The sequence below is a fragment of the Rattus norvegicus genome, chromosome 8, assembly GCF_021556685.1.
Source record: "Rattus norvegicus strain SHRSP/BbbUtx chromosome 8, alternate assembly SHRSP_T2T, whole genome shotgun sequence".
NCBI classification, from domain to species: domain Eukaryota; kingdom Metazoa; phylum Chordata; class Mammalia; order Rodentia; family Muridae; genus Rattus; species Rattus norvegicus.
Window position 1 is genome coordinate 65,703,038 of NC_141541.1, and position 27,327 is coordinate 65,730,364.

Consider the following 27,327-nt stretch of genomic DNA (forward strand, 5'->3'; position numbering starts at 1 on the left):
AGAACGGCTGCCTTGCTCCCGGAAGTGGAGGGTTTACACTGAGTGCCGCTGGGTCTGAGTGACCGAAGGCAGTAGCGTTCGCGGAGATCGCCCGCTGGCCCTCGATCACCATGTCGGCCTTCGACACTAACCCCTTCGCGGACCCAGTGGATGTAAACCCCTTCCAGGTAGAACCCCCAACTCTCAGATTTCTCGAGGGCCAGGGGCTGGGGCCTGGGCCTCTTTCGCCAGAGCCGGGAGACGTGGCGTAGGAGGGACGGATCACCTGTCCAATAGGAGAGCGGTATCTAAAGGCTGGCCTATCATAGTTTGTATGGAGGCGGGACTTTGCAACAGGTGGAACTGTGGCAAGGGGGCGGGGCACTGCAAAGAAGTGGGCTCTTAGAGCACTCTGGGTTGTAGGCCATCGGACCACCAGCTTCTGCTGGAGTAAAAGACCAGGCACGCTTTTATCCTGGGGAGGTGTCTTAGAGTCAGAAAGGGAAGCAAAATGTAGCTGTGACATTTCTACAGTCTTGGGGAATCTATCTGCATTGAGTCATCTTAGGAGAAAGGCTCACTGAAACATAATGAGGAAGTAGAAGTCTAGTGGGGTGGAGAATTGTGGAGATAACCCAACACCCTAGCATCAACAGCAGAGCAAAGCAAGCATCTAAAGTACAGGAGAGTGTCTAGTGTTTATCAAGAAAAGAAGGCTGAGAGAGGTAGGAAGAGAGCCCAAGCCAGAAAATGGCCTTGGTAAAAATTATACTTGTTGGCTAAGGGCTTTGTTTGGAGTGAGTTTGGGCCACACAGACTTTCAGAGGAAGGAGGTGAAGGAGCTTGGAGCACAAGGTACACGGGTCTGACAAATCTGCATGAGTCGTTACTGGCTTGACCTTTGGAACTTTGAAGAATTCAACAGTCTTCGGACTTAAGCCAAAACCTTCAGGTGGAGAACACAGGGATGTCCTGTTGTCTCTGCTGAAGAGCTGGAACTCCGGCTAGTGCCAAGGCGCTTTGTACTTCTCCTTTCATGTCTGCTGGAAACCAGTTTGAAGGACAAGTGCTTGTGATGACTGGGGATTTATGAGCCCAGCTGTTCCTCTTATTAGTATTGTCACCAAGCACACGAACTCGTTCTGCTGGTACTTTATTTTGGTCATCTCCAACTTCGGAGTTTCCTGCAGGTGTTGGGGAAGTCCTCTGAGTTTTTCCAATGCGGGTCCTTCCAAGGGTGGGAGCAAAGCAGAGGCGCTTTGAACCAGATGGCTATACACTCAGGGAGTAGTGTATAACCGTTTAGTGTTTGGAAGTTTCCCAGTGGTTGAACCACAGCTTTGCACATTGTAGGCAAATCCTCTACCACTGTGCAGAGGTAACACTGAGCTGCATACCCGGTCCTTGGTTTATTTATAACAGGTCCTCTTCACATAACACGGACTGGCCCTGAACTCCCTCTCTGTCATTCGATGGTCTTGAACTTGGGGTCTTTCCTCTACCTCCAAGTGCAGCTCTAACTAGCTTGAGCTACCACACCCAGCCAGGCTGAGAGTGGAAATTTTATGCTTCTTTTCCAAGGTGACCTAGCTGATAGGAACCCTCAGGCAGATTTTGATAGTTCATTCCTTGTTACACTGGGGAATTCAGAATATATTCTTGTAGCTTAATGCTTCTTGACAGAGCCTTTGCAGGGACCTTGTCTCTTATGTAAGGCAAACATTTGCCTCTTATCAGTTGAGTGAGGAGAAGACTATTTGCGTTTTTCATGTTACTGTCTTCTGCTAACTCTTTTGATTTAATGCTGGATTGTTCTATAATACGAGGGGTTCGCTTATGTTTAGCAAGAATCCAGTAGTCTCTGGGAGTGCGTGGTACACAGAGGTGTTCCTTTGTCCAGTTTTATTCTGTCAGAAAAATAAATGGTTTGCTGCTCTCAGGGTCAGCCAGCTGTCCAACTTCGTAGCAGATCTTCTCCAGGGTTAGCAGTGGGGAGGATTTTCCCTGCCCTGTATGAGGGGTAGCTCCTTGAAAGTCTTAACGTACATCTCTGGCCTCGGAAATGATTGGGCAAAGTGTGAGAGTAACTTTAGAAGTAACAAAGTAATTTCTGCTTTGCATTCAAGTAAGGCAGTTTGTCCAGGCAGTCTCAGGATATGGCAGCACAGGAAGCAACTTTTGGCTTGCAAACCGGCAACATCTGGAGGGGGAATCCTGTGTGGGAAGAAGAGGGCTGGGCTGACAGTGATACACTCCTCCTCATGCTGGAGTGACTATTCATCCTTGGCAGGAAGCTACGTGAGGAGAAGCAGCCATGCATCTGATGCCTGGAGCTCCTCTGGTCAAAGTTGCCCTCCTTTCCCTTAGGATAGTGTGAGCTGCTTCCCCCTTGCCAGGGCTGGGGCATTGGGAGGGTGTAGTCCCAATGACTAGGTGTGAGTCCAGCTTCATTTACTCAGGGTGTTGGCTCAGAGCTCGGGAGAGAGGAGGTGGGGAGGTGACAGACTCAAATTGTCACACCTAGTCAGTCGGGAAAACAGCTTTTTTTCCCTTTTCCTTTTCTGTCATATCGTATAATGGCGGGATGCAAAATATACTTACTATTTGGAGTCTGTGGCTGACAGGGACTGTGAATGTTCTTAGAAATCTATCCTAGCATCTTCGGTTCAGCCTTACGAAAGGCAAGACTCCAGTGAGACTGGGACACGCTAGAGCCAACAGAAGCATGCCAGAATTAGCCTCACACAGGAATTTAGGCCTGGGCATCATTGCTGGGATGATGCTGTTTTAAAGATTCTCAAGTCTCATACATTGTGTTAAACTGTCCTGGGGTTATTTTAGGTCAGCTAAGGAAAGGCTGTGGTATTGGCACACTTGACATCTTTTCCTTTTTCTCGTCTTTCTTTTTTTTGTTTTGAGACACAGTCTCACTGGCCTGCCTGGGTCATGAGGTAGTCCTCTTGCCTCTGGCTCCTGAGTGTTGGGATACCCTGCCATCGTCGTAGCCTTTCCTCCTTGAAATGAGAGTGCTGGGAGTGGTCAGCATCCTCTGAGCTTTTGAACTTTTAAGAATGTTTTATGTTTATTTACCTAACATGTTCGTGCTGTGTGGCCTGATAGAGGTCAGAGGACAGCTTGCAGGAGTCAGTCCTTTGCTTCCAATATGAGTCTCAGGAATCGAACTCAGACAGTTAGGCGTAGTGAGTCATCTTGTCCTGAGAGCCATCTCATCATCCCTTAGTATGAAGGGGTGGACTAGGACAGATTTCATTTTTTGTTTTGTTTTGTTGTTGCTGAAGATTGAACCCAGTGTCTTGAGCGTGCTACACAAGTACTCTACCTTGGGGCAGTCCCTTATAGATGTGTGTGTGTGTGTGTGTGTGTGTGCGTGTGTGTGTGTGTGTATCGCTGTGTGTGTAGCCCAGGCTAGCCTGGAACTCACATAGATCTACCTGCTTCTCTCTCCCAAGTGCTGGGATTAGAGGTATTTGACACCACACTTAACCCCTTTTGTTTTGAGATGGGGTCTCTCTGTGTAACCCTGGCTGTCCTGATTCACTGTGTAGACCAGGCAGGCCTTAAACTCTGAGATCTGCCTGCCTCTGCTTCCCCAGTGCTGGGACTAAAGGTGGGCACTACCATTCCTGGCCTCAATATATGGTTTTTAAGGCATTACATTTAGGCAGTATATATATATATATTTTTTTCTTTTTTTCGGAGCTGGGGACCGAACCCAGGGCCTTGCGCTTGCTAGGCAAGCACTCTACCACTGAGCTAAATCCCCAACCCTAGGCAGTACATTTTGAACTTTCTACGGTACTCTGTTCTATGGTCAAGTGGGTTTGAGAAATTTTCCCCTACCACATTTTTCAAGAAGATTGACAGGGCTTGCCAGTTTGGGTAAAGGCCCGAGACACTCTACAATGAAGACATTTGACCAAGCATTTTTCAAAGTTGCTCAACCAAGGAACCTGTTTCTGCTGACACTCAAAAAAGCGAGTGAAACTCTCATTCGTCTTTGAAGTTGATTTCCTTACCCAAGTTATTTTTTCTGTGTGTGTTCATGTGTATGCAGGTGTGTAGAGGTCAGAGAACTTTTTTTTTTTAAACTGCCACTCCTCAGGCCCCCTTCACTTTTTTTTTTTTTTTTTTTTTTTTTTTTTTTTTGAGATTGTCTCTTACTGGTCTAGAACTTTTGGGTGCCGGTAAGCTCAGGAATCTACCTGTCTTGGGACTGCCCAGTGCTGGGATTACAAATATGTCTGGCTTAAGTGTAATTATATAATGTGTGTATGTATACATGTATGTCACATACATGCTGGTGGCCAGTGGAAGAGGGGGCAGGAGAAGGAGGCATTAGATCCCCTGGAGCTAGAGTTACATACAGGTAGTTGTGAGCCATCTGATGTGGGTGCTAGAAACTGGAAGGGTAGCATGTACTCTTAACCACTCTGGCTCCTACTTCTGGCTTTTTGTTTTGTTTTAAAATGTGAGTCCTAGTCAGGCATGTGGTAACATGCCTTTAATCCTAGAATTATAGATGCAAAGGCAAGCAGTCTCTGTGAGTTTGGAACCAGCCTGAGCTACATAGTAAGTGTCAGAGCAGCCAGGGATAGTAAGTAAGATCCTCTCTCAAAAAGTTTTAAAAAAGGGAGTTCTGGTGTCCAGCTCAGGTTCTCACACCTGCAATGACAGCCATTTCTTGATAACTGTCTCCCAGCCCTTTATCCAGGTTTGTTATGATACCCTTGTTCCCCCTGCCCCAACCCGCCCCCAGTGCAGTCGATGGACCCCTGCCCTGTGAATAGGTACAGTTGAGGTTATTAGAAAGTGTCCTTCTAAGAAAGAGCTCTGAGTGGAAGGTGAAGTCCCCAGAGAGTGGCAGAGGCTTACCAAACTCCTAGGAGGAAGCAGGAAGCTTCAAGCCAAGCCTTAGCGCTTTCACAACCCCCATGTGCACACTCTGGTTCCTCTGTTAATTGTGGCACATCTGCTCCTCACCCTCTGGACGTCTGGGTCCCTTGGTTGGAATGATTCCAGGCTGTCTGCTCACAGATGTTTCTCAGGAGTCTTGTCAAGTGATGCAGAGGTGAAAAACTAAAGAGAGGTGGCACTGTACTGTCCTTTTCGTTTTTTCTCCTAGCAGCCCACTAAAAATCAGACCACCCAAGTAAATGCCAGGGCTGCTTTCCTCCGAGCATTCTGCCAGATTACAGCAGAGCAGGCTGGGTCTCATGAGGGGGTGTGGAAGGGGTGCTGGCGCTGAACAGAGGAAGTCTTTCAGAACCTGGACTTGCCAAGTCTCACAGTCTTGCTTTCACACGTTGCTTCCTTGCAGTTTAAAGATAATCTCAGTGCCGTGGCTGATTCCCCGGGATGCAGAACATTTCTCTCCTGTGGGAGAAGATGACAGTGGCAGCAAGGTGCAAACAGTAACCTGAGGTTCCCTCCATAGACACTAAGACCTGTGCCACTTCCCAGAAAGGGTTGCGTCCAGCATGACTGAGAGTTGGGAATTCTCAGAACCACAAATAGACCCTTCGAGTTAGAGCACCATGTATCCCCAGGCTTCGCTCTAATTTGCTATGTAACCGAGTCTGTCCTTGAACTCCTAATTTTTCTGCCTCCATTTCCAGTTAAGGATCTGGTAGAACTTATTGTAGGACAGGAGCACTGTCTTAAGAAATTTGAACGTGGGGGTTGGGGATTTAGCTCAGCGGTAGAGCACTTGCCTAGCAAGCGCAAGGCCCTGGGTTCGGTCCCCAGCTCCGAAAAAAAAGAAAAAAGAAAAAAAGAAATTTGAACGTGGATCTGGAGCCATGGCTCAGTGGTGTACGAGCACTGGCTGTTCTTCCAGACAACCTTGGTTTGATTCCTTGCACCCACAGTCTGTGACTCAAAACTGTAACTCCAGTTCCAGGGAATCCAGCACCCTGTTCTGGCCTCCAAAGGGATCAGGCATGCGCATGGTGCACAGATACAGAGGCAAAATACCTGTGCATGTAAAATCTTCAAAAAATGTAAGGGGAAAAAAGAAAATTGAAAACGGCAAGAGCCTCGCCACTTAATGCCAGCTTCCCAGATGGAGGTGGGCCTGCCTTTATGCCTAGCACCTGGAGCCAGGCAGGAGTTAGCACTTGGCTAGATGTCTAGATGAACTTGGACTCTACACTTCTGTTAAATTTTCTTTGGAGTCACTATGCATAGGATTAGCCATTGTTCAGAGGATGCTAATATTTAACCAGGATACTCACTTAGGGAAGAGTCCTATGCACAGTGCAAGGTGAGCTTTGGGCCATTGGGCACCTCCTAGATTGGTTCACACCTTTCTTCGTGCCAGAAGCCCTGCTTTGCACCTGCTGGTCCGGAGAGAAGGTGAATGAGCGTGTGTGGTCTGAGGTTGGCAGAGCTGAACGCTAATACCTGTTGATAAGGACAGCCGAGGGCAGAGAGGTTGTGAGGGATCTCAGAAGCAGCAGAGCCCTGTGCCAGAAAGGGGCTGGGGCAGAAGGCAGAAAGACTGGCAGGTGAGGGATTTGGGATGAACAGCAAGAACCAAAAGTCACTTCTTTAAGAATTCACCTGTATTCCATCTGTCGCCCAGAGGCCTCTTCAGTCTTAGATCCTGTACTCGGTCTCTGATGACTAGAGTTTAGAGATCTCTGGAGCTTGAGAGAAAAATAACAGGGCAAGCAAGCTGTAAACTTTGGCAGCCACCAGCAAGAGGGACAAGGAGACGAGGAAGACAGCCGCGCCTTTTCAGTTAAGCTGACTTGCTCATCAGTGGAGGTCAGCAAGCAGCTGTGTGGTAAACGAGAGTTCGAGAAAGCCCAAAGTGGGCTTCACCTCCATCTGTGCAGCTGTCTGGAGTTGGCATTAAGCTGTGAGATGACATGCTTAGGTTTTGGCCAGTATTTGAAAGAGAGATAGAAAAGAAGAAAAAGAATATTAGGATTTTTTTACTAGGGCTCAGAAAAGTGGGCAGATTAACAGCTTCATGGCCAAGGCTCCATAGCAACCGTTGTTTGTTTGTTTTGAGGCAGGATCTCACTATGTAGCCCTGGCTGTCCTGGAACTCACTGTGTGGACCAGGCTATCCTAGAACTTACAGAAATTCACCTGCCTGCCCCCCAAGTGCTAGTGCATGTGCCACCATGCCTGGCTTTTTTTGTTTATTTATTTTTTTCCATAAGACAGTGTCTCACTTAGACCAGGTTAGCCTGGAACTCAACTTGGAGCTAAAGATACACTTGAGCTCCTGATCCTTCTGTCTCCGCCTCTTGAGTACTGAGATTGTGGGCAACACAACCACACCCGGTATCTCTCAACCACACCCGCACCTGTCCTCTCTGAGCCTGTGGAGTCATCTGCTGTTGGGGTGACACACACCTTCAGGATGTCTCTGCCTGGTACCTTGACTTACCTCAGGCTGTTTCTATTTCCTGTCTCTTCCACTTAGGCCTCCACTTCAGTGGCCTCAGAATAGCATCCTCACCCAGTCCTCAGCTCACTCTAGGCTCTGGCAAATGTCTCCAGCAGCTCGAATCCACACCTTCCTAGACATGCCAGCCAGATACACTACACCTCCCATGGGGTCCAGAATCTACAGAGATCCTCTTCCTTTCCACGCAGCCTGAAAAACCAGTCTCCTGGCTGCCTTTCCATTTTTAACCAATTTCGAGTTGCCGAGCCTGTGACATCTACCCCAGGTCTCTAGAGTCCCTAACTCCTCCACGCCAAGCTGCTGTCTTTTAATTTATCCCTGTTACTCAGGTCAGCAGTCATGACCAGACACGCCGTTCCTGCACATGCATGTTCTTCATGAGAACCAGAATGGTCACGGTGTGCCCTGCTCAAACTCCTGTGGCTTTTTCCTCCTGCCACTGAGGTCAAGTCCCAACTGCTCCAGTCTGGCCCTGCACTCAGGCTGGTTCCTGGTGCTTCTGTCTCATCTCTTTACACCCTCACCGCTAAGTCTCCTTGACCTTCTTCTAGCTGGGTGTGGTGGCATAAGCTTATAATTCAGCATATGATTGGTAGAGGCAAGAGAGTCGGGGATCAGGGTCATCCAAGAGAGAGAGAGAGAGAGAGAGAGAGAGAGAGAGAGAGAAAGAGAGAGAGAGAGAGAGAGAGAGAGAGAGGAAAAAGAGAAGACACCATGACCAAGGCAACTCTTAGGACGTTTAATTGGGGCTGGCTTACAGGTTCAGAGGTTCAGTCCATTATCATCAAGGCAGGAAGCATGGCAGCATGCAGGCAGACGTGGCACTGGAGGAGCTGAGAGTTCTCCATCTTATTCCGAAGGCAAACAGAAGACTGACTCCCAGGCATCTAGGAGGAGGGTTTCAAAGCCCACCCTCACAGTGACACACCTCCTCCAACAAGGCTACACCTCCAAATAGTGCCACTCCCTGGGCCAGCCATATTCAAACCACCACAAATGTAAAACTGGAAACTAAGCCGGACAGACGGACGGATGTGGTGGTGCACATTTGTTTATCTCAGCAGTCAAGAGGCAGAGGCAGTCAAATCCTGTGATTTGGAGGCAAGCAGGGCTACACAATGAGGCCCTGTCTCTAAAAAAGAAAACTAAGCAAAATACCCAAGTGCACCCTTCTCATTTGCTGAACACAAGCATGTCCTTTTTAGGGGTTAGGTGGTCTGATGCCAGTTAAGGAACGCCTGTCTTGAGGCTCCAAGCTCCTGTGTGATACTGTGCCTTTACTATGACCTGGGCTCAGTGTTGATCGGGTTTGATGCTCTGCACTGTTCTCAGGGGCAAGAACAAGGCTGCTTCTTGGTCCCTACTCAGCATTTTGTGGATTTGTTTGTGTAAGGAATGGATAGGAGGAAATAGGAGAAAGGGATTGGTACAAACTGAAGCTAGACCGTGTCCACAGGAGGGCTTCTAGGGCCCAAAAGGCCTGAAGCTGGGAACAGACCAAGAAGTTCCTGTCACCTCTAGAGCACTCAGCATCACTGCCTGTCGCAGGGAGGAGATCCAGAGTATGCTTTGCCCTCAGATAGGTTCTCTCTCTCTCTCTCTTTTTTTTTTTTTTTTCTTTTCCTTTTTTTCGGAGCTGGGGAAGGAACCCAGGGCCTTGTGTTTGCTAGGCAAGCGCTCTACCACTGAGCTAAATCCCCAGCCCCTCTCAGATAGGTTCTCAAGTGTCTGCTTCCCCATCCCCCTTTGAGATGGGGGCTCACTATGTGATCTTAGCTGGCCTAGAACTTACTGTGTGGCTGCTGGGATTACAGGTATATGCCATCCTGCTCAGTTTATGCCATGCCAACAATCAAACCAAGGGTTCCGTGCTTGCTAAACAAGCATTTTACCAAAATGAGCTACACCCCTAATTTTTTTCCTCAACACATCCTTCCTCTAACCCTTGTGTTTTTAGGTAAAAGTGACATCATACGAAATTTGGAAGATGGAAAAGCTCACCCGTTCCTCCCATGGTCTTGCTTCATTCTTTTGATGAGTTTTTCTGCCATCCTTTTTCATGTGATTACTTTTGACAAAACTAACTTGGCACTTGTAGAATCAGACCCTTTTTTTATGACTGCAGGAATTTTTGTTTTGTTTTGTTGTTTTGTTTTGAGACAGAGCGTAGCTTTGTAGCCTAAGCTGGCTTTAGAGTCACTACGTATATAGTCTGGGGTAGTTTATAGGGTTCTGCCAGCCTTGTGGGTGCTGGGACTACAGGTGTGTATTACCATGCCAGATCCAAGGTGACTAATGTGCTTGTTTGTAGCCTGGACTCAGTCTCACACTAGGAGTTCAGGTATAACATGAGAAAGCAGGGAAGGCTCAGGCCCAATCAGGAATTGTGAAACATAGGACAAGAGATTTCCCTCCAAACTAGTAAAAGGTGCCCTTGCAGGCCCCTGGCCAGCCATGCTTTCTCCCAGGGCTCTCACACCTACCTACATAGAAATGTTTCTCCTACCTGCTGTTGGCTTTTGCTGCCCTGGTCCTTTGCTTACCTTCCTGCCTTCTGGGAACCCCACTACTCTAGTTTTATTTCTCTTGTTGTGATAAAATAAGCCAACAAAGAGCAACCTAGGGGAGAATGGGGTTTATTCCAGCTTATAAATCCACATTATAGCCCAACATTATGGAGAAGTTAACACAGGAACTTAAAACCGCTAGGTATCACATCTGCAGATAAAAGCAAAGAGAAACTAATTGTGCTTGCTTGTTTGCATGTACTCGGCTTGATTTCTCTACTCTTATACAGTTCAGGATCCCTCTGCCTACCTAAGGGATGGTGCTGCCCACAGTGGCTTCCCATATCAATTAACTTAAGATAACCTTCCCACAGACAAACCCACCAACCAACTCAAGTAGATAATATCTAATTGAGACTCTCTTCCCAGATGATTATAAGGTTGAAACAAATGTACAGTTAAAGCTAACCATCCCACCCACCTCTCTCCCAGCCCCCTGAGGTATCTATCTCCCTTCCCTCCTGTCCTGTCACTCACACTGTACCCCACCCTGGCACACCGTTGGCATTTTTCTCAACTACTAGTCCACCAGACCATGAACTCTTAGGAGGGAAAGAGCTGTGTCCTACTTCTCTAAACATGTCCTTCCCCCTGTAACTGTTCACGAAATGAAAGGACCAACTTTGGGAGCTTTTCCTCCCCCTCTTACACATTCAGTAGACGGTGTTGTTGCTCCAGTCTGAGCAGCAGAAGAGGTTTTAGATTACTTCCTTGTAGGTGAAACATAGACCTCACCGTCCTTCTGAATAACTTCTTGACCCACTTCAGAGCCAACTGGTGCTCTGTGAAGAGGGGAAGTCGATACTGTTACCATTTTTGTGACGTGGACAGAAAGCTCATGGTCCTCACTGGGCTCATCAGTGTGATCCGTCCGTGAAAGACTGCGTGTGTCTTACAGGCTCCAGCTCTTCTATGTTTAGTAAGGAAGCCCTTGCTCGTGCCTTTTGGGAATAGGAGTCATTCACTTCTTCAGCCACAGAGTGATGGCTCACCTTCTATTTGTCCCACAGCCTTGCAGTCTTGGGCTTACTGTCCTGTCCCTAGAGTCAGACCTGCTCTTGAGATTTTCTTCTTTTTGTTATGTGCAACTGTGTTTGCCTGTGTGTATGCCTATGTAGTGTGTGTGTGTGTGTGTGTGTGTGTGTGTGTGTGTGTGTGTGTGTGTGTGTGTCTTGAGGATGTCAGAGGGCATCGAATGTCCTGGAACTGGAGTTACAGATGGCTCTGAATCACCGTGTGGGTCCTCAGGAAGAGCATCAAGTACACCATCTCTCCAGTCCCTGCTCCAGAGATCTTGAATAGTTACCATTCCTACACCGAGCTTAGACTTCCCCATCTATGTCAGGGGTACTGGTCTCTAACATGGCCATGGTAAAGGTTAAATGAGGAAATTTGTGGTCACCTTTCTTGGCAGAGCCATAAAACACAAGCTGACCAGAGTCTATTTTACAGAGTGGAATATTCCCTCCCTCCCCCCCTCCGTCCTTTCTTCCTTCATTCCTTTTCTTACTTTTATGTGTGTACCTGCATGTGTGGAGGTTGAAGGACTTCATTCTCTCCTTCCACTATGTAGGTTTCAAGGATCAAGCTGAGACTTGGTGACAAGCTCCTCAGCCACTGAGCCATCTCGTCAGCCCATTGGTACATCACAGACACAGAGGAGAGCTCAGTCACCACTGAAAATGCATGGTTGCATATACCTGTCTCTGGAGAGGCCAAGCAGGAGGTTTGAGTTCACAACCAGACTGGAAAACAATACTGAGTTCTAGAATAACCTGAGCTACACAGAAGGGCTCTTGTCTAGGGGTGGGGATGAGTAGATAGTGGATTCTTGTGATATGGAGTTTCTCAAAAATAAATAAATAAAAAGAAAAAAATTAAAGCAAGTTCAGAAAGGCTGATAGAACCTGCTGGTGATAAGACACACTGGTTAAGTTTGGGTGATTAGAATTGACAGTAATGTCAATATGTGCTGAACCTGACACATAGTAGGTACTCAAAAACTGTCACCTTCCCTTGGTCCTCCCTCCCTCACTGTCCTCACCTAGTCCCAGCCTCTCTTAAGGCTGCCTACAGCTTCTAGGTAGAGTCCAGGTTTCCTTGCAGGAAGGACCCACACGTCACAGTGTTTACCTCATCTGGTCCCAGACAAGGCGCCTCTGAGTTCTTAGGCCGCTGTTGCTCTGCATGCCTCCTGTCATGGGGAGTGCATTAGGACAAAGAACACAAGTGTGGCATTTACACTCAAGCCTTTCCTGTGAGGATGCTCGCTCTGTTTTAGGCCCCTCACCAAACCCCAACGAGCCTGAAGGGTGGGCCAGGCCCAGATGCCCCAACTGCAGAGCACACACAAGTAGGAACAGGCCACTTAGGATGAGCCTGGCCAGGGCTCTGCAGACATAGAAAAGAAGGGGAGCAGAGATGTATTTATTTCATATATGTGAGTACACTGTTGCTGTCTTCAGACACACCAGAAGAGGGCATCAGATCCCATTACAGATGGTTGTGAGCCACCATGTGGGTCCTGGGAATTAAACTTAGGATCTCTGGAAGAGTAGTCAGTGCTCTTAACTGCCGAGCCATCTCTCTAGCTGTCACCTGATTGTTATTGTCATAGAAATGGCATCTTGCCTTGAGCTTTTTTTTTTTTTTTTTTTTTTTTTTGTTCTTTTTTTCGGAGCTGGGGACCGAACCCAGGGCCTTGCGCTTCCTAGGCAAGCGCTCTACCACTGAGCTAAATCCCCAACCCCTTGCCTTGAGCTTTAAGCTGCGTGTTAGCATGTACACCTTGGCCAGGTGTCAGCTCCTGAAACTGCTACTTGAGCTGTCTCTTGGGTCCCATGCCCTGTGGTGACAGACTAGTAGCCAGTTCCTTGGCTGGTGGGTCTGATTTCAGTGACTTGGGCTTGCTTCCACTGGCAGGTATCTGCTGCCTTTGAAAGCGGGCAGGTCCTGAGCCAGAGCCCCTCAGAGGTCAGCTGGTTCTGAGAGAAGTCTGTTAAGATCAATCCCCATGTCTTTGGGTGAACCCCCCAGAACCTCACTTTGTTAATTTCTCTGAAGTGCAGGAACCACCAAAGCAGAGGTGGATGTCCAGCAGTCAGGACACAGTCTGGTGGAGGAGGCTGGAAGGAGGTGCAGCATCCTTAAGAGGAGGCTGTCTAAAGTCCCAGTGAATTGCAGTTGGTGCTCCACTCTGGGTGTGGCCCTAGAGGCAGTCAGGCACAGTCTTCCCAGTGGGAAGATAGAACTGCTGTATAGGAAAGCCAGAGAACACATGGGGAACTGATACTTAGCTCTGCTAAGTTTCAGAATAGGAAGCAAGCTCCCACCTTCCAGTCTCAGATAAGTTACTTCATCATGACTAGTGTCTTTCCTACACCTGTGAACTGGGCAGTCTTTCCAATTTGAGGCTGACCTGAGTATATGAAACTGTCAGGAAAAACAAAACAAAAAATGCCCGTCTGGGAATGGACTGTAGAGACTCCAGTCAGGGGCAGTCTGGTCTCTCACAGCTGTTTCCCCAGAGTTCCTGCATGGCTCTATAGTATGACCTGAACCATGATCGGGAAGCGGGGAGGTTGCCTGCTATAGGACAGGCAGGATGAACTGCCCTTGCCACCAAAAAGGCTACTTAAGCAAAGAGGAGGGCGGGAGCAGAGGGAAGGAAACACAAGACAAGCGGGTATTATGCTGATGACATCTGTTTCTTTTTTTTTTTTTTTTTTTTGAGACAAGACCTTATTATCTCATTTCATAGCCCAGCCTGGCCATGAATTCATATGTAAGCCGAGGCTAGCCTAGAACTCTTAGATCCTAATCCTTCTGCCTCAGCCTTCAGACTGCTGAGACTACACACAGAAGCTGCCACACTATGAGGGATTTTGTTTCATTCTCTCCCTCCCTCCTCTCTCAGGGTTTCTCTATGTAGTCCTCTGTCCTGGAACTCGCTTTGTAGACCAGGCTACCCTGGAACTCAGAGATTCACCTGCCTCTGCCTCCCAAGTACAGGGATTAAAGGTGTGCACCACTATGCTAGGTTTAGAATTTCTTACTTAATTTTTTTTTTAAGAAAGAAAGGAGGGGGACTGGAGAGATGGCTCAGTGGTTAAGAGCACTGACTGCTCTTCCAGAGGTCCTGAGTTCAATTCCCAGCGACTACATGCTGGCTCACAACCATATGTAATGGGATCTGATGCCCTCTTCTGGTGTGTCCAAAGACAGTGGCAGTGTACTCATATACATAAACTAAGTAACTAATTTTTTTAAAAAAGGAAAGGGAACATTTTTCTGGCTTTTCGAAAAATCTGAGACCTTCTCCCTCCTAGCAAGTGTGCCTGACTCAATCGTCTGTGTTGGCAGCCAGTAGCATGTTTCCATTCCAGAACCTTTAACTGTCCTCTAAAAAGCAAGAGGAATAAAATTCTTTCTGTAGACTAAGAAATAAAATGAGTTTGGGTGCTGAGATCAGTGGTTGAACCTTACAAATACAAGAACAATAAACAGAACAATAAAAAATAAATAGTACAGAAAAGTCTCTACCCCACCCATTTTACCCCTTCCACCCAAGTGGGGAAAAAAACCTACCAGGGTTAAACTCTGTGGCCCCCCTCTGAATCTGGCACTGAGCAAGCCTGTGTTGTTTCCAGAGAAGGTGAAGGGATTCGGATGAAGAGACTTTGTTGCAGGGCAGACCAGAACCTGGGATACCTGGGACACTCAATTGCTTGCTGGTCCCTGATCAGGACGGTTTTCTCTTGTCAGTATCTAATTCCTTCTTTTCTCCTTCCCAGGATCCTTCTGTGACCCAGCTGACCAGTGCTCCTCAGAGTGGCCTGGCTGAGTTCAATCCCTTCTCAGAGGTTAGTGACTATGTCCTTTCTGAGTCATGAAGTCTTCTGGGAGATGGTGACATGTTTATTAGTGGGAGGTGCCAGGGTGTCTGGAACAAGGAACACAGTGGGGAAAGAAAGAACAGCTCTGGTGAGTTATTGTCCTCAGAGGGTCAGTCCTAAAGTAGACTTAGGGTAAGGTAAGAATGGAGACGTCTCCAAAGTGGCTGAAGTTCTGTGGGTTCTGAGACGTGGGCCTCTCTCTTTCAGGGTGGTACAGGGCAATGCTGGGGAGCCTGGTACCTTGCGAGGCCAGTGGTGTGGGTTAGAGGTCATGATGCAGAGGAGAATCCAGATCAGGTCCTCACCGTGGGTTTGCCACAAGTGGAAGCCACTCATTTCCTCCCTTTGCCCCACTCAGACAAATGCAGCGACAACAGTTCCTGTCACACAACTTCCTGGGCCCTCCCAGCCAGCAGTTCTCCAGCCCTCAGTGGAGCCAGCACAGCCATCGCCCCAGGTACTGGTCAGGAGTCCTTTGGCCTCTCCTGTGCAAGTGGAAATCACCCAAGTCCATAGTTGAACCCTTTGGGTTGGGGGCAGGGAAAGGGCCTTAATCCCCAAGGCTTCTTGTAAATTTCTTTGAGGCCACACCATAGCCCCACTCTTCCCATCAAACACCCCCCACCCCACACCCCCGCCCAGAAGTAAACTCTGCTCACCAGGCTGGGACCCCTGGTGTCTTCAGAGAACACCTGTCCTGTCGCATCACTCCAGGTCCTTCTTAGGACTCAGAATCTGTCTATTTTTTTGTCTGTGGTGCTGCAAATGAAGTCAAGGACCTTACAAATGCTCTGTCACCAAGCTACATCTTTTTAAACCTCATTTATTCCCACCTCCTATCCTATTTGCTAGTCCCTTCACTGAGTCTGGTGAACCTTGTCTGCTTGTGCCTAATGCTGACCTCTGTCACCCTCCCCACCCCAGGCTTCTCACTGCCTTGGTGAGCATGGCCCACAGTGGAGTTGTGTATTGCAGCTCCTGCTTAGACAGGCCAGCAAGTTTCTGCCTGCCCGATTCCTGGCAGCGGGTGAGCCCTCAGAGAGGCAGATGCTACTAGGAGGAGATAGTAGTCCCAGGGACAGCTACATGTGCAAGCTTCCGAAGGTAGGCCCAGTGTAGATGAGCAAGATGAGGGTGGGCTGGGCCCCTGGAGCCTGCCCAGGCTGGGTCCTAGAACCCTGTGAGGTGAGACACTCCTTATGTGTGGGGTAACTTTATGTTCAGCTGGGCTGATGGGATGCAGGGACCCTGCCTCTGTTCCACCAACAGCACAAGGAGACGAGGCTAGGACCAGTTCTAATCCCAGTGTCGGAAGTTCACCTCCCAGGGAGGCAAACTTCACTCTTTGGAGAACTGCTTTGCTGAAATGTGTGCCTGTGTATACACACGCCTAGCTGTCATCTTGTGAGATGACCACTCCTGCTCCCCCAGAGAGGACTGTAGTCTCATTCTTCAGGAGGAAGATGGGGCCAAACGGTGACAGCAGCAGTGGCAAAGGCCCTGAGCCCAGTTCTGCTCAGCCTCACCCCAGAGTCCCCCAACGGCCATTGGCAGGCTCTGTTCTTCTGCAGAGGTGATAAAGCTTGGCCTCTGCATGCTGCGAAGGGCTACACATCATAGACTATCCCCAGGGTTGGCCAGACATCATCCAGGTGGGCCTGGGAGGCAGCTCCCCGGGCAGAGTGGGAAGGGAGGCTACTTTGGTGTGGATTGCTGAGGCTCTGGTGCCTGTGGCCTGCCTCACATCCTCCCTCTTTGCTTCCTGCTTGCAGCCTAGCGTTGTTTCCACTTTGCATACACATTTCAGGCTCTTCCCTTAGCTTCAAGTCTCTGGGCTTCTGGCTTCAGCTTGAGCTCCTGTGCTTTTACTAAAGGACACTACACTTCAATGTAGCCTGGACTCCACTATGGGAGACTAGATGAACCATGGGAGATGGGGGAGGAAGTGGAGAGCCCTGGTAAGGACTAAGGGCTCAAAGGTGGTAGAAGGAGAGTGGGTAGTGGGTCACCTAGGCACTCCCATGGGATTCCTTAATGCCCAAGACACTTTACTGGGCAGGATTGCCTCAGACCACCTGCTAGCTCTTCCTGCCTGGGTGAGGTGCCTCTGCTGGCCTCCCTGGGCTCACATGGTCCCTTTCTCATTGCTGGCTGTTCCCTGCTTCTGTTCTCTCCAGGCTGTTGCGGCTGCAGCCCAGGCAGGCCTGCTTCGGCAGCAGGAAGAGTTAGACAGGAAAGCTGCTGAGCTGGAACGCAAGGAGCGAGAGTTGCAGAACACTGCGGCGAATTTGCATGGTAACAGACTGTCGGGGTCTAGCCTGCTCTACCTGGCACAAGGGGTACTCTTAATCACCTTCATGGGGGATCTTGCAATGCTTTTGATTTTAGAAGCATGTTGGTTTGGGGAGCTCAGCCTAGTGACAATATGTGTAACCCCAGCACACTGGGGCAGAGGCAGAAGGATTACTCCACATTCCAGGCCAGCCACAGCTATAATATAGTATGACTACATCTGGGGAAAAAAAGGAAGGAAGGAAGGTTGCTGATTCTGGGGTAGAAAAAAGTAAGGCAGAAGTTAAAAGATCAGCAGAGTGGGCCTGACAGATATGAGTTATTTCTGCATTCCTTTCCAGCTCTGAAATTCTTCACATGTTGTTGCTAAAACTCCTTCCCAGAAGGAGACATAAACAAGGTCCCAGTGACAAACTGAGGTACAATTCCACCAAAGTTGACTCTGTAGAACCAATGAATTTACTGTTCCTTACAGAGCATGGGTGAGAGGTTACCTACAGGAGGGTGGGTGCTCCTCTCCTGACAGACAGGCTGTCCCTGGAAAGTCTTATCCAGCAGGGACTTCCCTATAGTGGCATACATGGAGCCTTCTTCCCTATATAGTCTGGCCTCTCCCCACGGCCATGTACAATTAAGGCAGAAGTGCATAGAACTTATGGTAGGGAGTGGCTTAGATGAGAGTCTCCTGCTCCACCCCACAAGTCAGCTGGGACAATACTTTTGCAAGAGGGTGCAGTTAAACTTCCCAAGATGGCGGTTGCTTGACTTTTACATGCTTATGATGACAACTTTGGTTGTCCTGCTTATGAGCTAGTCATTAAAAAAAATACTTCTTTAAGCCAGTGTGCTAGCTCACACCTTTAATCCCAGCACTCAAGAGGCAGAAGCAGGTAGATCTCCGTGAGTTCAAGGCCAGCCTGGTCTACATTCAAGGATAGCCAGGGATACCTCACAGTCTTAAAAGGAACAAACACATCATTTGGGACAGTTAGTCCCTCTATTACCTAGGATAGTTGGGCTTCATTATCTTGGAGCAAACTTGTGGGTATCTCTCTGGGTTCCTCTTGATCTCATTTTGTGTTCCTTGAAGCCCCCTGAAACTTCTGAACTCTACTTGTAGGGGCCACCTCCACAAGCTCTGTTTTGCCTATAAACTGGGTGGGTGGTGCTTTCATCTGTGCTGCTGCTGAGGCCAACCCCTTTTTTACACAGTAAGAGAAAACAACTGGCCGCCACTCCCCTCATGGTGCCCTGTGAAACCCTGCTTCTATCAGGACTTCTCCACGGAGATCCCTGCCGACTACCAGCGGATATGCAAGATGCTTTACTATCTGTGGATGTGTGAGTTCCCGAGTGCACTGAGATCCCCTGGTTTGCTTCCGGGCTCTGCTCACTAGGGTCAAGACCTCTCACAGACTCCATCCTTCCCAGGGTTTGGCTAGCATGGGGAGGTTCTTTATGGCCAATCTAGGAACCTGCTCAAAAGGGCCAGCTCGACTGTTTTGAAAAGGAAGAGGGTCCAGCCAGAGACTTCTGTGTTCCTGTAGAGCTCACTGTCCTGAAAGGCTCAGCCTAGCTCCCCCCAGGCCTCTCGGTTCCTATTGGTGAGAGAAGACTGCAGCTCCATTGTGGGCCATTGAAAGTTATTTCATTTCCCAGGGATCAGCTCTAGGTCTGTACCTTACCATGCCTATTCCTGAAACCTCCTCACACCTGTCTCCTTGTCACCTCCTAAGAAAGCTCGGTCCTTAGTGTGAGGCCCCAGAGAACCAGGATCTGGAAGCTAACCCTCCCTTGGGATAGACTGAAGTCCCTATTCTTTTTGCAGCCTCTTTCACAACGTGGCCTTTCTTAGGGAGTAGCTTACTCTGTGGGCAGCCAATCCTCAAGCCATTTTTCTTTCCTTGCCCCTTCCTAGTGCATTCAGTGACTCTGTTTCTAAACCTGCTTGCATGCCTGGCCTGGTTCACAAGTGACGCAGCTAATGGAACAGCCTTTGGCCTCTCCATCCTTTGGTTTCTGATTTTCACGCCCTGTGCCTTCCTTTGTTGGTACCGACCCATCTACAAGGCTTTCAGGTGAGTGGAGCTAGCACAGGGCTTGAGGGGCTGGTTGTCTTCCCAGGAATAGCTGATAGACCCACGTTCTGGCCCCGTCACAGTCCTAACTCAGAATAGAGGGGGAGGGGACTACCTTCCTCTTCTCATTCAGTCAGAGCAGACAAATTAAGATCTGTTTCCCTTAGCCAGGCCTGTGGGTGAAGTTTGCTAGAGGCCCGTCCATGGATGAACATGGGAATGAGAGAGGACGGGAGCCTTGCCTGCTGCTGCACTATTCCTGGCCAGGCTAGCTGGCAGGCAGGGATTCAGTTGCTGTGAAGAGGGAGTACCCTGCTGAGGCTGGAGGTATTGCCCTGTCAGGTACTTTCTGTGGCTCATCTTTATGACCTCAGGCATCTGTGTCAGTACGTAAGATTGCTCCCATGAGCATGAACAATGTACCTCTAAGACCCCCGGGAATTTGGAATTACACTTCATTCTTGATGCTTTTAGGGAAGAAAAGCTAGGAGTATCCAAGAAGGCAGATGCTGGACTCTGTATTGTGGTTCTCAAAGATGCATCCCTGCTCAAAGCCAGGGATGTAACTCAGTTGCTAGAGTGCTTGCCTAGCACACTCAATGCCTGGGTTCTATTAAAGCTCCACATAAAACTGAGTGTGGTACCACAGGACAGTCCTAGCACTTGGGAGATGCAAACAGGAGGGTCAGAAATTCAAGGTTGTACAGGGAATCAAGAGGCCAGCCTGGGCTGCATGAGACCCTTGTATGTAACTAAGAAAACAGCACAGTGGTAGTGAAGAGTCTTAACCAGTTTGCTACTCCACAGATATCTTTTCTCCCACCCAAGTTTACAGTGTGTGTGTGTGTGTGTGTGTGTGTGTGTGTGTAGAGGTCAGAAGAAGGTGTCAGATCCCTTGAGACTGGAATTAGAGACAGTTGTAACATCTACTGTGTGGATGCGGGGAAGCCCACCCAAGACCTCTGGAAGAGCAGCTCATGCTTTAAACTGCTGAGCCATCAGCTTGTGTGCGGGGTGGGGGTGGGGGCACAGCACAGTGCACTTAAGTATGTCAAAGGGCAACTTTTGAGAGTTCCCTCCTTCCATCCTGTGGGTTCCAGGACTAAACATAGAGCATCGGGCTTGGTAGCACGTGTCTTTTCCCTACTGAGCTGTCTCATTGGCCCCAAGCCCTCTTACAATTTACTTCTTTCTCTCTCCACAGGTCTGACAACTCTTTCAGCTTCTTCGTGTTCTTTTTTGTATTTTTTTGTCAAATAGGAATCTACTTCATCCAGTTGATTGGCTTGCCTAACTTGGGGACCAGGTAAGACCTGAGCTGAGGCTCACCTTCCCTGCCATTCCTTGGCTCCTAGAGAGCCTGTTCGGACCATGGCAGAGAAAAGGTACACTGCCACCCTTGGGTTCTCTGTGTGATGAAACACTTCCTGCAACACACACATCCACTCAGCCCAGATAGGAAACCCAGGACAGACCAAAGCAGTAGTGCCATCAAAGTTCAGCTTGGTGAACCAGTGCTTTCTTTTGGGGTTACTTACAAGGATATGGGTGAGGGATAACTTATAGAGCAGAAATAACTCAAAGACTGCTGTGTCACCAAAGTCCACACCAGCATGGGTGACAGCTCACCAAGGTGGGTACTTGGAGCACACAGCACAGCCTGCAGGCAGCTCAGCAGGTTGGAGACTGTCCTTTCCAATGACGCTCTCCCAGGCAGCTGGTCTGGTGTCAGGAGTCTTCCTTGAAGGCCAGCTCGTCTGGGAGTGTTCTTTCAGCCTCCTTCATCGAGGCTTTTCTCTAAATCCCTTTCTCTAGCAGGAAGGGATTTAGTGAATCTGGTCAGTTTCAAGGACTTCCTGAAGCTATTTTGAATTGTTTACAGTAGGATAGAGTGTTTTAGTCTCCGTGGAAACTCTATGCAACACCTCTTTCCTGGTCATTTCTTCTTTTGGGGATCCTAGGGGTCAGACTGAGAACCTGTACATGCTAGGAAATACTCTGTCGCTGAGCCACAACCTGGTTTTCCATGATTTTACCGAAGTAGTTGTTTTTCTTGTTCTCTTCCTTCTACTGTGTGTAGATGAGAGTGTCTCACTCTGGCCTGGGACTTTCTATGTAGGCCAGAGTGACTTCTAATTTATAGTGATCCTCCTGCCTGCCTCCAGAGAACTGAGATCTCAGGCTTGAGCCACCTTGCCAGTTTGGGTTAGGTCTCTAGGGCGGTGTCTAGCTGTGTCTGTCTAGCAAGTTATTGCTTTTCTCTTGGAGTGTTCTCTGAGAGGCTGATGGATCCTTGGCCTTTGAAGGCCCTAAGTTATACCTTATTTCTCTCAAACTCACTATGTAGCCCAAAAATGACCTTGAACTTCTTGTCACCCTGCCTCTGAGCTGTACCTGTTGTTTTATGTAGGCTTGGAATGGAATCCAAGGCCTCATGCGTGATAGGCAAGTACTCGATCAATGGGCTACATGCTCAGCTCCCATCGTACTCTTTCTCTCAGGGCCTTGTGACTGCAGAAGTGTTGTCTTCCTCCCTGGAGAGGTGTCTTGCTATTCTGGAGCATGTAGCTAGTTTGAGTTTCCTGGCTACCCCTGTCCTCAGCTCAGAATTAATTTCCAAAAGAATGGCTGATGGCTGGTGTTTTCCTTTCTATGCCAGTGCACAGGGAACATTGCAAAAAGGTCGCACTGGCATGGGGCTTGAGAGCAGGGAGGCACTATTTTAGTCCCTTCCTTACAGCAAGTTAGCAAGTCCAGAGTATGAGGAGAGGACCTGCCATCCGCACTGGCACTCTGCGCACACTGCTGTCCGTCCTGCCACCCTCCTGCCTTATCCTGTGTTCTAATCCCGACCCTTTGAGTATATGGTCCAATTTCATCATTACCTTATGCTAGATGTTGTTAGGAAAGCTAGCTTGACCAAGTGTGGGTGGCCCATGTCTGTAATCCCAGCACTTGGGAGATGAGGCAAGAAGATTGGAAGTGTAGGGTCAGCCTGGGATATGTAGTAAGTTCTGGGCCAGCCTGGAGAACATAGTCTCAAAAAACAAATCAGCTGAGCAGGGTGAGGCATTCATTTAATCCCAGCACTCAGGAGGAAGAGGTAGGTAGATCTTTTAGTTTGAGGGTGGCCTGGTCTATATATAAAGATCTAGGCCAGCTAGGGTTACATAGTGAGACTGTGGCTCAAAACAAACAAATGGGGTGTGTGGGGCATGCTACAATTAATATTCGCACTCTGGACTGAGAGTCTGAGATGTGAGGTCTGGTCCTCACCCTGCCTTCGCTGCCTTGTACTCAGTGAGCTCTGCTGGCTCCTGCCTGTTCTTGCTCCCATACACCTTCTGTGGCTGTTTTCTTTCCTCTTTCTATGTGTATGTGTCTGCCATTGTGTGCATGCATGCTCATGTAGGGTCATGTGTGTACACTCTGTGGAAGCCAGAGGTGGTTCTTTATACACCATCCACCTTGTTTCTTGTTTTATTTTTAACTCTCTGTGTGTGTGTGTGTGTGTGTGTGAGAGAGAGAGAGAGAGAGAGAGAGAGAGAGAGAGAGAGAGAGGGAGAGGGAGAGGGAGAGGGAGAGGGAGAGGGAGGGAGAGAGAGAGGTGTGGGGGGGATCGGCCTCTCATTATCCTGGAGTGTGCTGAGAAGACTCACTAAAACCAGCAAACTTCAGAGATCTGCTTGTCTCTGCCTTCCCAGTGCAGGCTGGGATGAGAAGCATAGGCTTTTTAAAATGTGGCTCTGAATTCAAGTTCCCATGCTTATTTATGCTGAAGAACTGAGCTCTCGTACACTTTTTTTTTTTTTTTTTTAAAAACAAGGTTGCCCTTTAGCTGCTGATCTTCCTGCTTCTGCCCATGTGTGCATGCATGTTCATGTGTGGTCATGTGTGTACACTTCTGTGGAAGCCAGAGGTTGAGATTTGAGGTCTCAACCTCAAATTGCTAAGATCACAGGTATAAGCCACAGCACCCAGCTTTAAGACACAAAAGGTTTTAAAATTATATCTTTACTTAGTGTATTTGTACATGCAAACAGGGACCCCCATGTGAGAGCCAGCCCTCACCTTCCACCGTTTGGGTTCTGCAGATCGACTCCAGCCTGAGGCACAGTGGCGACTCCTTTATCTGTGGAGGCGGAGCGAACTTTCCTGCCACTACAGTGGTCTTTGCTGCTTGTGCTTTTGGTGTCACACTTCAGAGTCATGAAAGTTACTTCCTGTTTTCTCCCACCAGTTCATTTGTTTGTTTTTTGAGACAGAATCTGTCTATGGTCCTTGCTGTCCTGGTTATTATGTAGACCTGGCTGTCCTAGAACTTATATTCTCCTGCCTCTGCCTCTGAGCACTGGAACTAAAGGTGCATGCTACCATGCTTAGCCTTTCAAAGAGTTTTCTAGCTCTTACAGTGAAATCTTTGCCCAATTTTAAATTAATTTTCATATATGATTCAAGTAGGGATGTCCTGGTACCATTTGTAAAGAGACTATCAGTTCCCCTTTAGAGTGTTAACAATTTTTTTTTATTCTTTTTATCTATTGGGTTTGGGGGAACATGCACACCAAGACATGTATGTAAAGGTCCGAGGGTACGGTCTTTTCTTCCACCACGTGAGTCCTGAGTATCTACGCTCGGTTAAGTTCCTTTAACCACTGAATCATCTCACTGTTCCCTTGGTTTTAGGACCCCCAAAATAGATTGGGGGTCCTGGAGAGATGGCTTGGTAGTTAAGAGGACTGGCTGCTGTGCCAGTGGACCCAGGTTCAATTCCCAGTACACCATGCCAGCTCACAACTGTCTGTAGCTCCAGTTGCAGGGGATCTCACACCCTCACACAGACACAACAACAATTCACAGAAAAAACTGAAAAAGAATTTCTTTTAGATTTATTTATGTATATATATGAGTACATTGTCGCTGTCTTCAGACACACCAGAAGAGGGCATCAGATCCCATTACAGATGATTGTGAGCCACCATGTGGTTGCTGGGAATTGAACTCAGGACCTCTGGAAGAGCAGTCGATGCTCTTAACCTCTGAGCCATCTCTCCAATTCCTGAAAAATAATTTAAAAAATATGTACATCTGGACTCTGAAGCAAATGGCATTGCTCTTCCTGCTATTCCCACCATGCTTCGATTACTGTAACTTTGTTTTAAGTTTTGACATCAGGTAGCACAAGAATAATCCCTTTATAGCTAAGGACACTGAGGCTCTGGGGGTGACATAACCACTAAAGGCAGAGATTCTGATGGGGGAGGCTGAGGTTACAGGGTAGAGGCAACAGTCTGTCCAGTGCTCCTCTCCCCAGAGTCCTCTGTAAAAGCCAAGTCTTCCCTGTTCCCCCTTAGTCAGCAACAAACCCTGAGCCTTGGGCTGCTTCTGGCAAGGGAGTTGCCACATCTCCTTTCTGGACCTCACTGGGCCAGAAGATTTCCATGTGACCCCCACCTCTGAGACCTCAGGAGAGCTCATGTTGGACTAGTGTGGGCCTGTCAGCACTCACAGCCTGGTCTCTGAGGAATGTTATCAAAGCAGAAGGCTCCCTGTGCTGCTGGGAAATGTTCACGTGGTGGTCAGAACACAGCCATCTGGGAGAAGTGCTCCTCTTGGGGACTTCTGAGTTTCAATCTTACCTCACCTCTGGTTTCTCCTTTTATAGTGGTTGGCTCGCAGCCCTCTCTACAGTGAATAAGGGGCCCTTAGCTGTGACCATCATCATGATGGTAGTGGCTGGCTTCTTTACCCTCTGTGCTGGGCTCTCACTCTTCCTCCTGCAGCGGGTAAGTAGGGCAAAGCCAACATCGAACACAAGTAAAATGCCCATCTCTTCTGGGTACACATCTAAATATTCCTTGCTCCTGAAGCTCTTAGGGGCCCAACAGCTCGTCAAGGGCTCTGGGTGAGCAGCCAGGCAGGGTTGCAGTCCTCTCGGGTGCCACTATACCCTGATGGCTAGAATTGCTCTGTGCTCTTCTCACGCCAGCCTCCTTCCCTAGGTCCATGCCTTCTACCGCCGAACAGGAGCCAGCTTCCAGCAGGCTCAGGAAGAATTCTCCCAGGGCATCTTCAGCAGCAGAACCTTCCGCACTGCTGCCTCGTCTGCTGCCCGAGGAACCTTCCAGGGGAATTAGTCTTCCTGACTCTCCTTCCCTCAGCCCTGGCCTCTGTCACCTGCCTTCTGAGCTGCACTTTCCATGGGTGCCTTAGCAGTGGCTGTGCCCAGCACAGACCAGGCAGGGATTCGTCTTGTCCCTGCACTTTCCTCAGTAGTCAGCTTTCTCTTCTACAGGAGGGAAGGACAGGAAGGGACAAGGACTTTTTTTTTTAACACATGGGAAAAGAAAAAAATAACAAAGCTGTCTTTCCTTTTCTAACGGTGGTTTGGTAGGATTTTGTCTGGAAGCAATGGGCCTGCTTTTCCTGAAAACAAATGGACTCATGGGTATGGGATCATGGGCCAGCCTGGGCTCACTGTACCAGGGATTTCCCACAGGCACTTTGCATTCCTCCCTCTATAGGCTTCATCTGTACTGGGGCCTCCACAGTCTTGCCTTTCATGCTTGGGCTTCATGAGCCTCCCCAGGGCTACACTCTAGGTGAACTGTGTACTGGGTGGGTGCACAGAAGTTTCCCAGATTATCTTCGGGGGTCTTCAGGTGTTCACGATAGTCACGACCCTGTGCCTGCTTCGACTCATGGTGTGACCGCACCTTGTGTCCTCGGGGCCTTCCCTAGCCCCTCTTCAGACTTCTGAATGTATAGTGAGTGGGGTTGGTTGGGACTTGGGGATGGGGAGGGACTGAGGACAAGTCAATCAAGTCCTGCCCAGCCTCTAGCAGTCTTCTGAGAGGGTAGGTGTCTGCTGACCTGTTTGTTGTGGCTTCTCTCCTCCCAAGGGACTCTGCCCCTCCGCCTTACCCTGGCCCCTGCCCATCTTCAGCAATACTCACCTCTTACAACTCTTAGGGTGGTTTGGAGGAAATCAGTCCTGAACTATGTCCTGCAGGCAGGACTGCTGAGCCTTCTTTCTGAGGGTTCTTCCCACACCCTCAGTGGAGTCTAGGTTCCTATCCACTCATCTTGGGGTGCTCCACAGGTGTCACTGCAGTGGCACTTAGGAAGCCACTGTGAGAACCTGGACCCTGTGCTTTGTGAGTGTTGTAAGCACTCGCCAAGCTGGCCAGCCTCCTGCCTCTGGGAACTGGGGCCCTCCTGAGGCTACCCTCATGCTGTCAGCCCATTTAGCCCTAGAGCCACCAAATGGTAATGACAGCCACAAGGGTTTTGTAAACTCTCTGGTATTATTTTCCTCCATGTACAAATGTATATGTCTTGTCTCAATTTTTGTGCTTTAATAAAAAGATTTTCGGACAGCACTGGTCCTGATGTCTCTGGTGGACTTGGGAGGGCTATAGCCTACCAAAGTACAGGCTAAGGGCCTACTAAGATTGCTGAGGTGACAAGATCGATCGTTGGTGGCTGAACTGTGATAGATGACAGGCCACTCAACTCTAGGGCAGAACCCTTTCCAAGAGTGAAAGGTAGAAAGGAGGGCCCTGGCTGTGGCAACTTGACCTCTTCCAAAGGCATTTAAATTTTTTTAGCCAGGCATGTTGGTGCATACCGTTTAGTTCCAGCACTCACTCGAGAGGCAGAGGCCATCAGATCTCTTGAGTTCGAGGCCAGACTGATCTACAAAGTAAGTTCCAAGATAGCCAGGGCTACTCAGAGAAACCCTGTCTTCAAAAACCAAATAAACGAATGAATAAGCGCCTGAGTATGTGTGATGATCAGAGAACTTGCTGGAGTCTGTTCTCTCTCTTCACCCAGTGGGGCGATGGGATTTTCATGTCCACTGCTTCTGGTCTTGAAGGGCAGGGAGAAAGCCTGCTCCTTCTCCAGCCCCCTACGTGGGTGGTCTCTAGGAAGTGGAGTGCTGAGTGTTCCCATGTGATAGTGTCCGAAGTCCTCGACACACCTCTACAACCACTGAAGACTGTCTGAAACCTGCCTGGCAGTCCTTGGCAGAGGGTGTCACCCAGCCCGCGGCAGGCGGGGAGGAGCCT

The 27,327-nt window shown here is 48.8% G+C and overlaps 1 protein-coding gene across 2 annotated transcripts; it reads left to right on the forward strand.

Annotated features, from left to right (window-relative positions):
• On the forward strand, positions 1-26,637 carry Scamp2 (secretory carrier membrane protein 2). Of its 2 annotated transcripts, XM_087563597.1 has the most exons (10): positions 1-167; positions 14,784-14,852; positions 15,244-15,342; positions 15,861-15,989; positions 17,063-17,180; positions 18,390-18,518; positions 19,096-19,255; positions 20,460-20,561; positions 24,921-25,041; positions 25,258-26,637. In XM_087563597.1, exons 1-10 carry the CDS (start codon positions 111-113, stop codon positions 25,390-25,392), a joined length of 1,119 nt encoding a protein of 372 aa, XP_087419723.1. In that variant the 5' UTR covers positions 1-110; the 3' UTR covers positions 25,393-26,637. The 2 variants fall into 2 exon arrangements, with proteins under 2 accessions (XP_087419723.1, NP_076445.1); NM_023955.1 differs by lacking the exon at positions 15,861-15,989 and having other exon boundaries at positions 15-167.
• The last annotated feature ends 690 nt before the right edge of the window (positions 26,638-27,327 follow it).